At 38.7% G+C, this 12,914-nt stretch overlaps 1 protein-coding gene across 4 annotated transcripts in view; it reads left to right on the top strand.

Moving 5' to 3' along the window:
* Positions 1 to 12,914, top strand: part of ARID1B (AT-rich interaction domain 1B) — a 325,133-nt gene that overhangs the window by 250,605 nt on the left and 61,614 nt on the right. For all 4 annotated transcript variants that reach the window (XM_036379450.2, XM_036379449.2, XM_036379453.2 and 1 more), the window contains one exon: positions 8,265 to 8,444. In XM_036379450.2, coding sequence (XP_036235343.1) covers positions 8,265 to 8,444 — 180 coding nt within the window. The remainder of the gene's footprint in view (positions 1 to 8,264; positions 8,445 to 12,914) is intronic.

The raw sequence follows: 12,914 nt of genomic DNA, 5'->3' as shown, positions 1-12,914 counted from the left end.
ATCATGGTAAAAATAAGACTGAGGCAAAGGCATTTTGGGACTGAGACAACATACTGATTTTGTGTTTTTGAAAGAAGCAATATGATTTCTTTTACATGTGTGCAGAAGATACATCACGTATATTTTAGTCTTGTCCACAAAGTATATATAGCAATATTCAATATATTTACTTCGTGAAAAGGAAGATCTGAGTTGATTCAGGGAACCTTTGAACAGCATTCTCCGGGGAGGGTAAAATTTTCAAACCTGAAATTTAGACCATTAAGCCTGCAGGCTTTGCACATTACATGTTGTAAAATGCCATTCCTTGCTTGCTCTCCTCCATGATTTTCCTAAGTGTGCACATTATTAGGGAAACTTAGACAAATGTTGATTGTGCAAAGCAGACAGACTCCTCAGGTTTTTTGTTTTGCTGCTGAAATTAATTCCAGCAGCCCAAGCTACCTACTGAAATTCAGGATTCCCTTCGGGGGCAGCTGGGAGGGCAGGGTGAGCGCTTTTGTACTGCAAGTCACTGTGACCCTGATTTTTCAAGCACCATATTAAAAGCATGTTCTGTAAGGTATATTACAGTAACAAATGATGTGTAAAATGGTGGATGAGCAGTGTGGGTTTTGTTTAGCTGTGCATGAACATCTCCACAAATGTCTTCCTTTCTTTGTCCTCAGTATAGCACTTAAAATTTGCATCAGAGAGCATTATGCAAGGTTTGCATTAGGAAAGGTTGGATATTTCTCAACCGGCTACCATCTGGGTAATCTGTCTGATCCTTCCCCAGATTCTAATTTATCAATGATAGATTATATGAATTTCAAGGCTAGGCAGTAGCAGAGGGAGGTTTAGGGGTGGGAAAAATTTAAACATTATTGCATGCTATACATAGACTGGGTTTTGTAATATCAGAGAGAGAAGCAGAGGAGATTCAGCCAGTTAACCTAATAGCACAGCTGGTAAAACACTAGGGGGTCTGGGTTAAAACCTTAGCTAGGTCATTAGTTTCCATCTTCCCCAAAGCTATTCACATTGTGAAGAGAAGCAGTCAGACAAATAAACAGTGAGGAGACTGTAAGATAGATATTAAAGCATAATAAAAAAATAATTTTAAAGAAAAATAAAACCAGTCCAGCACTTTTTCTTAAACAGAACATTGGTCTTTTTGTGGAAACGAGAAATACTGCAGTGATCTTTGCAGGAAATCCTAATTTTGCTATGATGATGTTTTCCTTTACTGCAGTTTCACATAAGCAAAGAAACATTCTTTGTTAAATGGATGTGAAGAAATGTGGTGGTTGTACTGCAGATATTAGCAGATGCCATTGTGAAAATAAATTTTCCAGATACCAAAGGGAAATCATGTCACTGTTACTCTAGCCTGAAGAAGTTCAGATGGTTTTAGTGGTGCTCTGATGGACTTGGAGAAACTGGCAAGGTTTATGTGGGTTTTTATGTGGGCTGAAAAAAAGAGCTCAGTGTAGAAACTTGATTACATTTTTTTCATGGTTAATGGAGAAACATTAGAAGAACTTCTAATTAGAAGAAGAGCAGTTCATTAGAAGAAGAAGAGTTCTCAGAAGAACTGAGAGAGTGAATGTCTGAGGAAGGAAAGTTTGCCAAAAACTGTATCGTGGATGTGCAAGCATTTACATTTACTCTTTTTTCTCAAAGAACTTTCTCCTAAAAACATTTTGGAACTTTTTTTTTTTTAATAGAATGTGATTGGAGAAAGAAATAACAATTTTTAAATACTTTTTTTAGCTTTTATAAAGTATTATGTCCAAAGATATTGGTGCAGTGCAGGTATTTTAGTTATTTAATTTCTTATTTCTTTTATCTGCCTATTAACTGGACAGGAATATTAAGACTTGGTATTTGCATTGTCTGAATGAGATTGACACTGCAAGTTCAGGCACTCATGCTCACCAACCCATCACCCTGTGGAGTGTATTGCTAAGTCAGATGCTTTGTGTGTGTCAAACACAGGTCTAGCTGGGCATATGTTAATAAGGTTGCTTTCTGGAAAATGAAAATAGGATCTGAGGTATCCTGAATGTAAAGAAATCTTGTGCCTGCTTGCTCTAGATACCAGGTTTTTTATGTCACATGATTTCATTTGATTAACTTAATTTCTTTTCTGGTACATGGTCAAACCTTCATCAGTTTCTTAATTGCTGTTATTTGTTTAGACCTGTATAACATTTTTGTCTGCTTAGATTTTTTTCCAGTGCCTAAATCTCTCTCACTGTGTCCTTTTCAGTGTTTATTTTAAGTAGCACCTTAGGGGCAGGTACCATGCCATTCTTTGTCAGTGACAGTAAGTAGTTCATGGCCAGATAGAGCTGGCCCCCCATAAGCAATGGCACAACAGAATTTTCTTAGCTCCTGCTGTCTGGAAGCCACACATCTCCAGGTTTGACCACACCATGTGAAGATACTTGTTCAAGTACCATCTGCAGACAGCCTGGTTGCATTTAGGGGTTTGGTGTCACAGGCTTACATGAGAATGACCAACTCTTTCAATTACTAGAGCACTTGATTAATGTGTGAGTTGTGTTCTGTTGGGTATTTCCTTGCAGTGCTCTGAGGTGCTGACTACGGACATGTTTAGCTGGGCAAAAACCCAGACATGGTTCACCAGTCCAAAGCCTTCCTGAGCTGTCCTTGCCCATCTGAAACGGGTGGGCTGGGCAGAGTTTCAGGGTGACTGTGATGTTCCTCAGCATCCTGCCGTGCTAACAGGGTGCCAAATCACAGAATAATGCTTTTCATTTCTTTAGCTTTACCCTGACATGTCTGTCTCAGTGCTGTTTATCCACAGATGAGCTAGATTTGGGAGTCACTGCTTTAGATCCGTCATGGGTCTGTTGTGTACCCTGGTGAAAATCCTGAGAGAGTGGATACAACACAAACCGCTCTCTGAGGAGGGAAGGTCTGCCAAAAACTTGTGTCATGGGTGTGCAAACATTTGCTCTTTTTTCTCAAGGGTACTTACCAGTGTTTTGGTAAAATACCAAGCATTGGAAATTTCTGTGTTTCTCCCCACACACAAGTTTTTCCTTTAGAGGTAGTGGAAAATATCTCTTCACATACTTAATTTTTTTGAGCTGATTCATAAGTACACAATTTTATGTTATTTTTCCCTAATTAGTTGATCATCAGTGTGTGCATCCAATCTGTTTCTACTTTTCTTATTCCATGATTTTCAGACTAATAAGCCTGTCTAGCTAGTAATAGCCCTTGCTTTAGCCTCTGCCCTTGAACAAGGGGAACCTCTTTGTTCCTTACTCAGAAAGGTTCCTGAGTTGTTTTGGTCCCAAGCTCTGTCACTAAGCATGCCCCTCTAGAAAGAGCTGTAGCCCAGTGTACCTTTTTCTTAGGTAAGTTCATTTTTACATAATATGCTGTTTCACGTTGTACCTTTCCTCTTTTTTTATTTATCAGATGCATAAGTTAATGATGCTCTGCTAGCACTTTAAACTCCAAAGTTTTTGTGAGCTTATAATGAGTAAGTGTTGCACGTGTTTCCAGATTTAATTCATTCATGAAAATTGATGGACTACTCCTGGCTAAATCAAAAGACCTCTCATTGACTGTGGTTAAAGTGTGTGCCAGTAGAGAGTTGCTGTCCATCAACTGATATGCAATAACCTGTTCCTTTGCAGTCACTTCCTTTTTCTTTGAGCTTCTACTTTTCTGTAAGGTTTTTTCATATTCAAGCAAAGATTTTAAAATATCAAAAGAATCCATCTGAGGTTTTACAGCAGCACCCAGTAAGTTCAGTGGGTGTTTTTCATGGGTAGTGCTAGGGTGATAGTATTCAAGAAACAGATGAGTTTGTACTGGTCAGTGTGCAGACAACCTTAGTGCGCAATTTCATGAAGCTCTAGTAATTTACTGTTGTATATCTGTTTTGTGTATACATATGCCTGAGGGAAGGACAAGGTTTTAAATTATTTTAAAAAGGCATCATTGGTGGTATTAGCTAAATGATGTGCATTACCAGTTGTTAGGGTTCTTTAGAACAAGAGAAGCTTCATTTTTTTCTTTTCCTTCATCAAAGGAGAAGAAACACTTCTAGCATAAGCATTGCTTGGTTTACTTTTCTCTGTATTTTGCTAAAAAGAAAGAAGAAAAATAAAATGCTACCTGACCATTTAAATGCTCTGTGTATGTTCAATTTGAACATGCAAACATGCTTTATTATTGTTACAGTGTGATAATTGTTAATAGTATGCTACTCTTCCACTGAGAGGAAAAAAAACAAACCTGCAAAGATGACTCTGCATGGTTTTTAATACAGTCATTCTTCACGTGTGTAAATGTAGTATAAAAGGAAGAGAATGCTTCTGGCAGGGTCACTTTATTCAGCTACTTCTGAAATAGCTTAGTTTGCCAAAACCCACTCAAGTGTTTTTTCAATAAGTAATCTTTTGTTGTGATGGCAAGTAAAGTATCACCTCTACCTCTTTTTATCATTAATATTAAGGGGAGTAGATCTGTTCACTGATGAGTATGTTGCCACTGCAATTTTAAAGGCTTAATTCATAGCTGTTTCCTAGCAGTTTAAAAGACAAAACAACCCACCTTGTTGTCACAGGGGTTGACATGTCAGATGCAGTCTGGTTGTTGAATCACTTCACTGCCATTACTCCAGTGCACCTCTAATGTAATCCTACTTCCATTCTTTACAGAAGAAAACTTTATCTTAAATCTAATTTTCTGGAAAGAAAATTTATTTCTTTTTGTATCAGCTATAAAATGAAGTTGAACACTAGGGAAAATGTGTGTAAATACGGAAAAATGAATGTATGCCAGCTGCTCCCTTTCATTTTTGATAAGATTTTTAGATTTGATGTTGTTTTTTTCTTTATGATGCATGAATGTTAATGTATTGACCAGGAACCCTTTTCTCTCTAAGACATCTGAGCTTTCTGCAAATACTTAAAACTCTTCATACTCATGCACTCATCTCTGGATGTTGACTGGGCTCTCGTGGAGGTTGATGAGGATAGGCTCCTCTATATTGTGATGGAATCCAGATCACAGTAAGAACTGTACTTTGCTACTCCGCATCTCATCTATAGCTGAAAGGATTCCTCTCCTCTCTGGAAAGAAATTAGAACATGTCCTGTTTTAACAACACACTTCAGTGTATCATGCAGACAGTAGCAGAACATAGTATAGCATAGATATTCTTCCTGAATTTCAGGATTCCTTTTTCTTAATTCTTTATCTTCCTTCAAGAGAAAATTGAGAAGAATTCTACACCCTCAGAGGTGATGAAACTCATGCCTCACATCAGAAGCAGTTTAGGAGTGTGTTCTTTTTTTGTTGTGTTAATCAACATCTTTATTAAACTAAGGCTAGAGCATGAGTTTGAGTAGTATCGGACAGTTATCTCTGCTCTTGAGTTACTGGCATGCCCCCAGCTTGGTTTTGGCCAATGTTTCCTGAGCCACAGCCCAGAGCATGGATAAGGCAGGACAAGGGACTGCGCCCAGAAGCCATACAGATAAGATTACCAGGTCTGAGTGGGAAGGTTTATCTGGATGGACACAAGTGTACCACTCTCTTCCTGGCATGTTTTATTTATGACTGTACACATAGCTGTACAGTCCATTCCACAGCATCCAAAATGAATGAGGAGGAGTTTACTGAAGAAGAGGTCATTTGAGTAGAAACACTTATTTTTTACTTATTACTCTGATCCCTTTAGAAGACTTTTTGACAACAGAGCTGGTTAAAACTGATAATCCCCATGTTTTTCATTAGACATTACTCCATGTTCTCCATTAGCTTCAACAACCAGCAGTCCCTCTGTATCTCTACTGGAAGTTCCTATACCAGTAGCTGTTCAGTATATCACCCTTCCTTGTGGTGTTAAGAAAAGTACTCCTTGCAATAATAATGGGGCTGAAAAACCTTAATCACTAGCGCAATGTTTGGAACGTTACCTCATATAGATTAAAAGCTGAACAGAAAAAGCCCCCTCACTTCTATACCAGACACAGGAGTAACTTTATTATCTTTATAATAAAAATCTTAGTGTGACCAGTACAAATTTCTTGATTCAAATGGATCCCACAAGACTGATATATATGGTGTGTGTTGGGAACATGGGCTTTGGTTTTGTACAGACATAAGATTGTATTAGGTTTCTAAATTACTTCCAGCACTGTTAGCAGAAGACATAGGCCTTGTAATAAGAGTTGTGCCCAGAGTGGAATTGCTTTAAAAATCAAGGGGTCTGTTTAAAAATAAAGCTAAATGGAGAAGGTCATGCAAGTTTTCCTTTGCAGAAGTGTGGAGTTTTCCAACCAGTAGAGACCAGTTTCCAAGCTGCCATTTTGCACTCAGTTTTTTGCTGTGTCATGTGTCAATGTCTGCTCTACCTCCAGAGCAAGTGCCAGGCTCTGACTTTGCAGTTCAGGTGTGATCAAGTTCCTTGTCTTGGAGCTTGCACAAAGATCAGGAAAAACTGATGCATATTCAGCAAATCTTGCAGTTGGAGTTTTAGCACAATATGGGTTGATCTGTTCACAGCACAAAAGAACTGTGCCCAAGGGGTACAAAGTCATCTCATCTCCTGGTTTTTCTCCTTACAACCTGCACCTCAGTATTTTCAGTTATGAGTCTGATCACATGTCTGGATATGGGTCAGAAAAAATTACCTTTCTTCATGAATCGGGCATTGAGTGTCTGGGGGTAGGGAGAGGGTGATGTTTGGTGCTGCCCAGTGGGGGGACACCCCGGCCCTGTGGGAGAGTCATCCTTTGGTGCCACACCCCGGTATAGCAACGCTGTGAGGGCCCTGACGAGGGGAGACAATGATGCATCTAAATCCGTGGATATCAGAAGGCTAATTAATTACTTTATTGTACTATATAATTCTATACGTCTAAAACTGAATCTGCCAAGCATTTAACCCTGCACACAACTGCACGCACTGCACTGAATCTCGTGACTGTCACCCGACAGTCCTGACACACACAAACTTGGCCTTGATAGGCCAAGGAAACAAAACACCATCACTTTGGGTAAACAGTCTCCATATTGCGTTCTGCTTTTGCACAAACACAGGCACAGCAAATGATAAGAATTGTGTTTTCTTTCTCTGAGGCTCACAGAATGTGAATCTCAGAATGTTCTTGGGAAGAATTGTGCCTTGCTTTTCTCTGTGAAGAGAAATGTGGCTACACCCCGGGGCTCCCTCCTCACCCGGCATGGTGGCAGCACAGCCAGAGCTGGCCTGTGCTATGTGCGGGTTTTGCCTCGCAGGGAAATGGAAAGATGAAATTTAATATACGAGCAGAACAGGAAAGAAAGCGGATTTCCTCCATAAATAAAAAAAAAAATAAATACATTTTGCCAGCACATCCTCTTCAACATTCAAAGCAGCACTAAAACATTTCAGGGTATAAAACATCAGGAAACCAGCATCCCTACATAGAGATTTCATGGGCACAATTGCAGGATTTTTCCCAGTTCATGAAAACTTTAAAACCCCACCTCAAAACCCTCTTCTTCCTTCATTTAGCAGGCTTAGTTCTGTTCCTTCGTGTGAAGCTTCTAAATTTGATACTGTTTCACTAGGTCTCATGCCGTCATTTTTGAACCTTAAGTTAAGCTGGGATTCATTAATACATTTACAAAAGGGAAAAAAGGAGAGAATGCCATGGAATGTGCAGGGGAAAGACTAGAAGAAGGACCTAGACAATGAATACATAAGAAAACAGCTGTTATTTCTGGCTAGTATGGCTAGTCTTCACATAGAAGTAAATTTTAGCTCTGGTAAGTTTGTTGGCAATAGAGGAGTATTTGCAGTGGGTTTCTATATGCTGAAGTGAGGCATTTTGGTAGCGACGTATAATTTTGAAGATGTGATACTCCCACCAAAAGTCATCAGGCAAATTCCCTAGTACTGCTAATTAACTAGTGCATATAATTGCCTTTATTTTTTTCCCTCTAAGTTCTTTTAATTTTAAAATTGACACCCATTTGTAAATAAGCAGGACTGCCCTGTCTTCATTTACAAGTAAAGGTTTTCAAACCTTATGTACGTGTTTTGGTGGTTGAGACATCATTTCTGACTTGGAGATGTGTGTGGTTTTCTTTGGATGAACAACAGCAGTTAGCAGTTTTCTGGATATTCTTAGCCTGAAATAACTAAAGAGGGATGGTTTATTTTATGCCAAAGATTTTTTTTTTTTTTAATAAAGAACAGTTACCTGATATTAATTTTTATTTTGGTGCTTTTCTCCCTATAGGTTTTATGGCAGGCATACAGAGGAACCCCCAGATGTCACAGTATGGACCTCAACAAACTGGACCTTCCATGTCACCACACCCCTCACCTGGAGGTCAAGTGCATCCTGGAATTGGTAGCTTTCAGCAGAGTAATTCAAGTGGTACTTATGGGCCTCAGATGAGCCAGTATGGACCACAAGGTAAAATGCTTGCTGGTGATAGATACAATAATTTATATATATTTTTTACAATATATATATGTATTATTTATGTGAGTATGTATGTTAAAAACAACAAAAACACACAACACTCTCTGTAAAAAAAAAAAAAAATCCTAAACAAATAAAGCTGTATCCAAAGGTGGAGCTGCACCTGGTGGAAGAAACTGTTAAACTGTTTCTGTTATTAGCACCTTTCTCTGCATAAAAATAGTGACCTTAAATTAGGCAAGGAAGTGAAGAATCTGTGGCATTGCCGGGTCTATTGTTTAGGAGCCCAAGCATGTCATCTCTGCGATGAGGCTGCATTTGAGCAAGCATGGAATAAAGGTCACAACACCGCTCCCAAAATAGGACTTCTTTTCTTGGATGAAATCCCAAGGCCAACCTGAAATTGCGTGGTGACTTTGAGGGTAAAGTCTTCGAACAAGCATAATAATACAGTGGCTACTGTGGAAATAGAATATTGAGCTCTAATGCATATGGTTTGTGAATCTTAACTAACCCTTCAGACTGAGAGAGACAGTTCCTTTTATTTTGCTTGTTTGACAGAATTGGTGGGGGAGCAAACCAAAACAGAATTCACAATTTCTGCCCCTGGACAACCTTGAACTTGTCTATTGTTTTGCCTTTAATGGATAACCTTTATAAAGTATGCATCTGTTTAGGGGTTTAATGAAGTTGAAGTCAAGCCATGACATAAATAAGGGTCGGTATTTTCTTTAGAGGTACATAAAGAAGCTTTTCTATTTCAGCACTTCCTACTGTTGCTTTCGTACTTAAAAGCATCAGAAAGGACTTGAGCCAGAGATGGGAAATTCTGTAGGGCTCAGTGACTCTCCTGTGCTAGCAAGGATGGTTATTTTAGTCTCCTGAGTTTCTGAGAACCAGTTCTGATGTTTGTTTGCAAGAAGCCTTGCTGCCCTATGCAATGCTCCTTTCTGTTTCATCTCTGGGCGTTTGGTTTAGTGTTCTGAGCACAGGGCTACAAGCCAAGATTTCCTAGTTTCTAATTTTGGCTCTGCCTTTTGCATCATCTTTCAGCTTAGGCAAGTAGATTCATTTCTCTGCTTTGCTTTCCTTAACTATAAAATGCGACTAGTAATGCCTTATAGACATGTGTGAAGATTAATTACCTAACTGCAGTTGACTGGTGCTTTCCTTTTATTTGGAAAGCATTTTGTGGCAATAAAATGCTGTCCAAGTGCTTATTTTTATCTGTACAGTGAGCAACTAGCTTAACTGGTAAAAAATCCAGTGGATTTATGATGTGCTATCCTGACTTCCAGCTGTACTGCTGCTGCTGAGATTCCGAACCATGGGAATAGTGGGTGTCAAGTGCAGTAAAACATTAGCCATCCACGCTGATTGAATGGAAAGGTTTTTGTACTAAATCAATGCATTTAAGTAACACGCCAAATACTACATTCTTTTTTTGCTTGAGTTCAGCAGTTCTTTTCCTCCCTCTGTAGATGAAAGTGCCTATGTAATGATTTTATGGGTCATGGTCAGGAAGAAACTGCTATTAAAAAGTGAACTTGAGGGACAGGAAGAAAATGAGCATCATTGTCATTAGCAGGCCATTTCAGAAGGGTTTGGTGAATAGTGTGATGGATGAAAACCATGTTCTTCTGCCAGTGCTTGGAAAGTACCAGTGATTCTGTGCACTGGTCATCATAAAATTAGGGCCTTGCAGACTGTAGGTAACAATTAGACCAGAAGAATACTGCATTTACACCAGGTTGATCTAACCACCAGGGATGAAGATAGTGATATTTCCAAGTTATGTGTTTGCCTGGACTTAAGGTTTTAATAGCATTTTTTCATTTTAAATGAAAGTAATCTATAATTGCAACTCTTAGCATACCCTATTACAAAGCATAATCATATGCCAGCAATGATGAATATATAATAATGTTATCCCATTTGCCTTTTTCTGCCAAAATAGGAAATATATTAAAAATTACCTGGGTTGAAACCAAGTTCTGAAATTATTAAATTAAAGTAATTCTCGCAGATCTGATTTGCTTTCCATGTTTTGTTCACATAGGCCTTCTTCCAGAATATTGTTAAGCTTAGGCTGGCTTTGACAGGACTACTTGTATTTTCATATATGCATCAAAGCATTCTGGACACTAAGCTTTTGATCCAGCTTTGAATACTGGATTTCACTATGTGCTGTCCTGAAAACAATTGCTCAAGGCTAGTATCCTCTGTGCAGTGGAATTGCTCACCATAGTAAAGACTACACCATTAAGTTTGGACTGGAAGTATTAGCCCCCAGTTCATGAAAGCAGAATGTTCCATTCTGTGCCTGTGGTTGATTTATTTGATTTTCATGTGTTTACATGACACTTAGAACTATAATAAGAGCAGAATATATTTTCCCAGGAAGCAGTTCTGTACTGGGTCCTAGTCCAATTCTGTGAAACCATTTCCTACAAAAATAATAAATGGCTTTGGCTCCACACTTCTTTGTGTCTGGGATACAACACAGGAGCATACACTACAGAAGATTAATTTTAATTTTTTATTAAATCCCAGCATTTTCCTGTCCCCAGGAATTAAATAAAAAAAAAAAAAGCAGAGTGAGGATGGAAGTTGTTGCTGAAAGAATCTCTTTGGTTTGTATTTGGGCAACATCTAGCTCAAGGGCTAATGAAGCTCTGGTCTATGACCTGAGCATCAGACTGCTGCCACAGCAAAATGTCCCTTAAATGCACTCTGGAGAGCAGTCAGATGCCGTAGTCAGTTGGATCTTTTAAGACTGGGGCAGAGAAAAGCTTCCTGTGAAATCAGTAAAATGTCTCAGAAATGCATCCTGTCTTCCTAACCCTTCCTACTCAATTCAGCAGTAAAGCTGTTCTGTTGGGGTATAACAAAGAGAGAAATCAGTACTGAATTTGTTTGAACTGCAACCCCAGAGCTTCACTGTAAGTTAAACCCCCTTTTGCTTGTGATAAAGTAGTATGAATTGAATATTTGTGCTTTTAATGTTGGACTCATTTCACAAAAGCACTTTGTGTATGGTTGCCACTGATTTTAATCTCAGATTTTAATTAAAATAGTAGCACTTAAGGATGAGATGCCCTGTGTATCTTGAGGGTCTGGACCTCTGAATCCAGACCCATGTATGCAAAAGTCTGTGGAGCTAAGACTTAAATATCAGCTGTATCTTACTGAAGTCCCCTAGGTGAAATAGTTCAGAGGAATTCAGAACAACACATTTAAATTGGCTGTAGAAGAATAGCTTGATGGTTAAGTGCACATGTAAAAAATTCTAGAGCTATTCTAAGATACTCTTTTTAATACGGTGAATTTGATCTATGTCTAAAGCAGAGAGCAAAGCTAACAGGTAGTTCTCAAATCTCCCTCTTTTTAGTTTGCCTAGAAATGGCAAGATCTCAGAGCACTTTGTTCAGCAAACCTGAACAAAGTGGACCAGAGTTTCAGCAGTAAGTATGAACATCTGTCTTTGGCAGGTTGTTAGTCAGTTTTTTTATACTTTATCTTCATTACACTTTTTTTTCCCCTTCTTGATTCTTCTTACAGCATTGTTTTTTCTCATGCATTAGAGATGTTGTCTCTCTTGGTATAATTCTACTCTGCCAAAGGGGAGCTGGAATCAAAAATCCCTCAGATATGGAGGGGAGGAGTTGTTCAGTAGTACTGTGCAGCCGCTGTTGCCAGGCTTGTACCCACTTGAAAAGTGTGGGCTCTTGAACTTGGCTGCCTGACACGTCCAGCTGATGTGGGCTGGCCTAGCATCTGCTGCATTCATTGTGTTTAATGCTGCATCCATCTGTTTTCTGTCAAAGCCACTGCCAACAAATTACTAATCTATTAGAGAAACATGGAAATAAGATTGCGCTCCTCATTCCTGGCAATTCCTCTTGTATTTTGTTTGGCTTTTATTTTGCCCTTTTTTTTTCCTGTGGTCTGGGAAAGGTATAAGAATAGCTAGTATTTGAGGTATTGAGGAAATGCTTAGGGAAAGAAAAAGATAGAAAAAAACATTGAAACTTGTTTTCCATACTAAAAAGATACGACTTCTCTGTGCATCTTGTATCCCTGCAGATGAATGATTAGGAGCTATTTTAACTGAGCCACATATTTTTATGGAGAAGATTCCACTGTTCTTTCTGTGTTGTGTGTATGCTGGAAAAGCCAAAGCACATAAGATTACATTTTTTTGTCCCAATTCAAAACAGCATGAAAACAGTAGTAGTGTTTTAGCATTGGGGTATCATGCTGCTGAATGTACTTTGTAGACCCTAAATGACAAAACAAATTGTCTTCATGTAAATTGGACTGACAGTAGCTCCCAGTGATCATGGATGTCAGGTCTGCTAGTCTAGGGAGAGAATTTGCTTCACTTTGGGAAGTAGTGTTACTAATAGCATGTACATAAGATGTGCTAACTGCTGTGCATAATCTTTGAGTGCATATACA

The sequence above is a fragment of the Molothrus ater genome, chromosome 3, assembly GCF_012460135.2.
Source record: "Molothrus ater isolate BHLD 08-10-18 breed brown headed cowbird chromosome 3, BPBGC_Mater_1.1, whole genome shotgun sequence".
Lineage (NCBI taxonomy): Eukaryota > Metazoa > Chordata > Aves > Passeriformes > Icteridae > Molothrus > Molothrus ater.
Note: the sequence above shows the minus strand (reverse complement) of the source record. Positions and strands in the feature narration are given on the sequence as shown.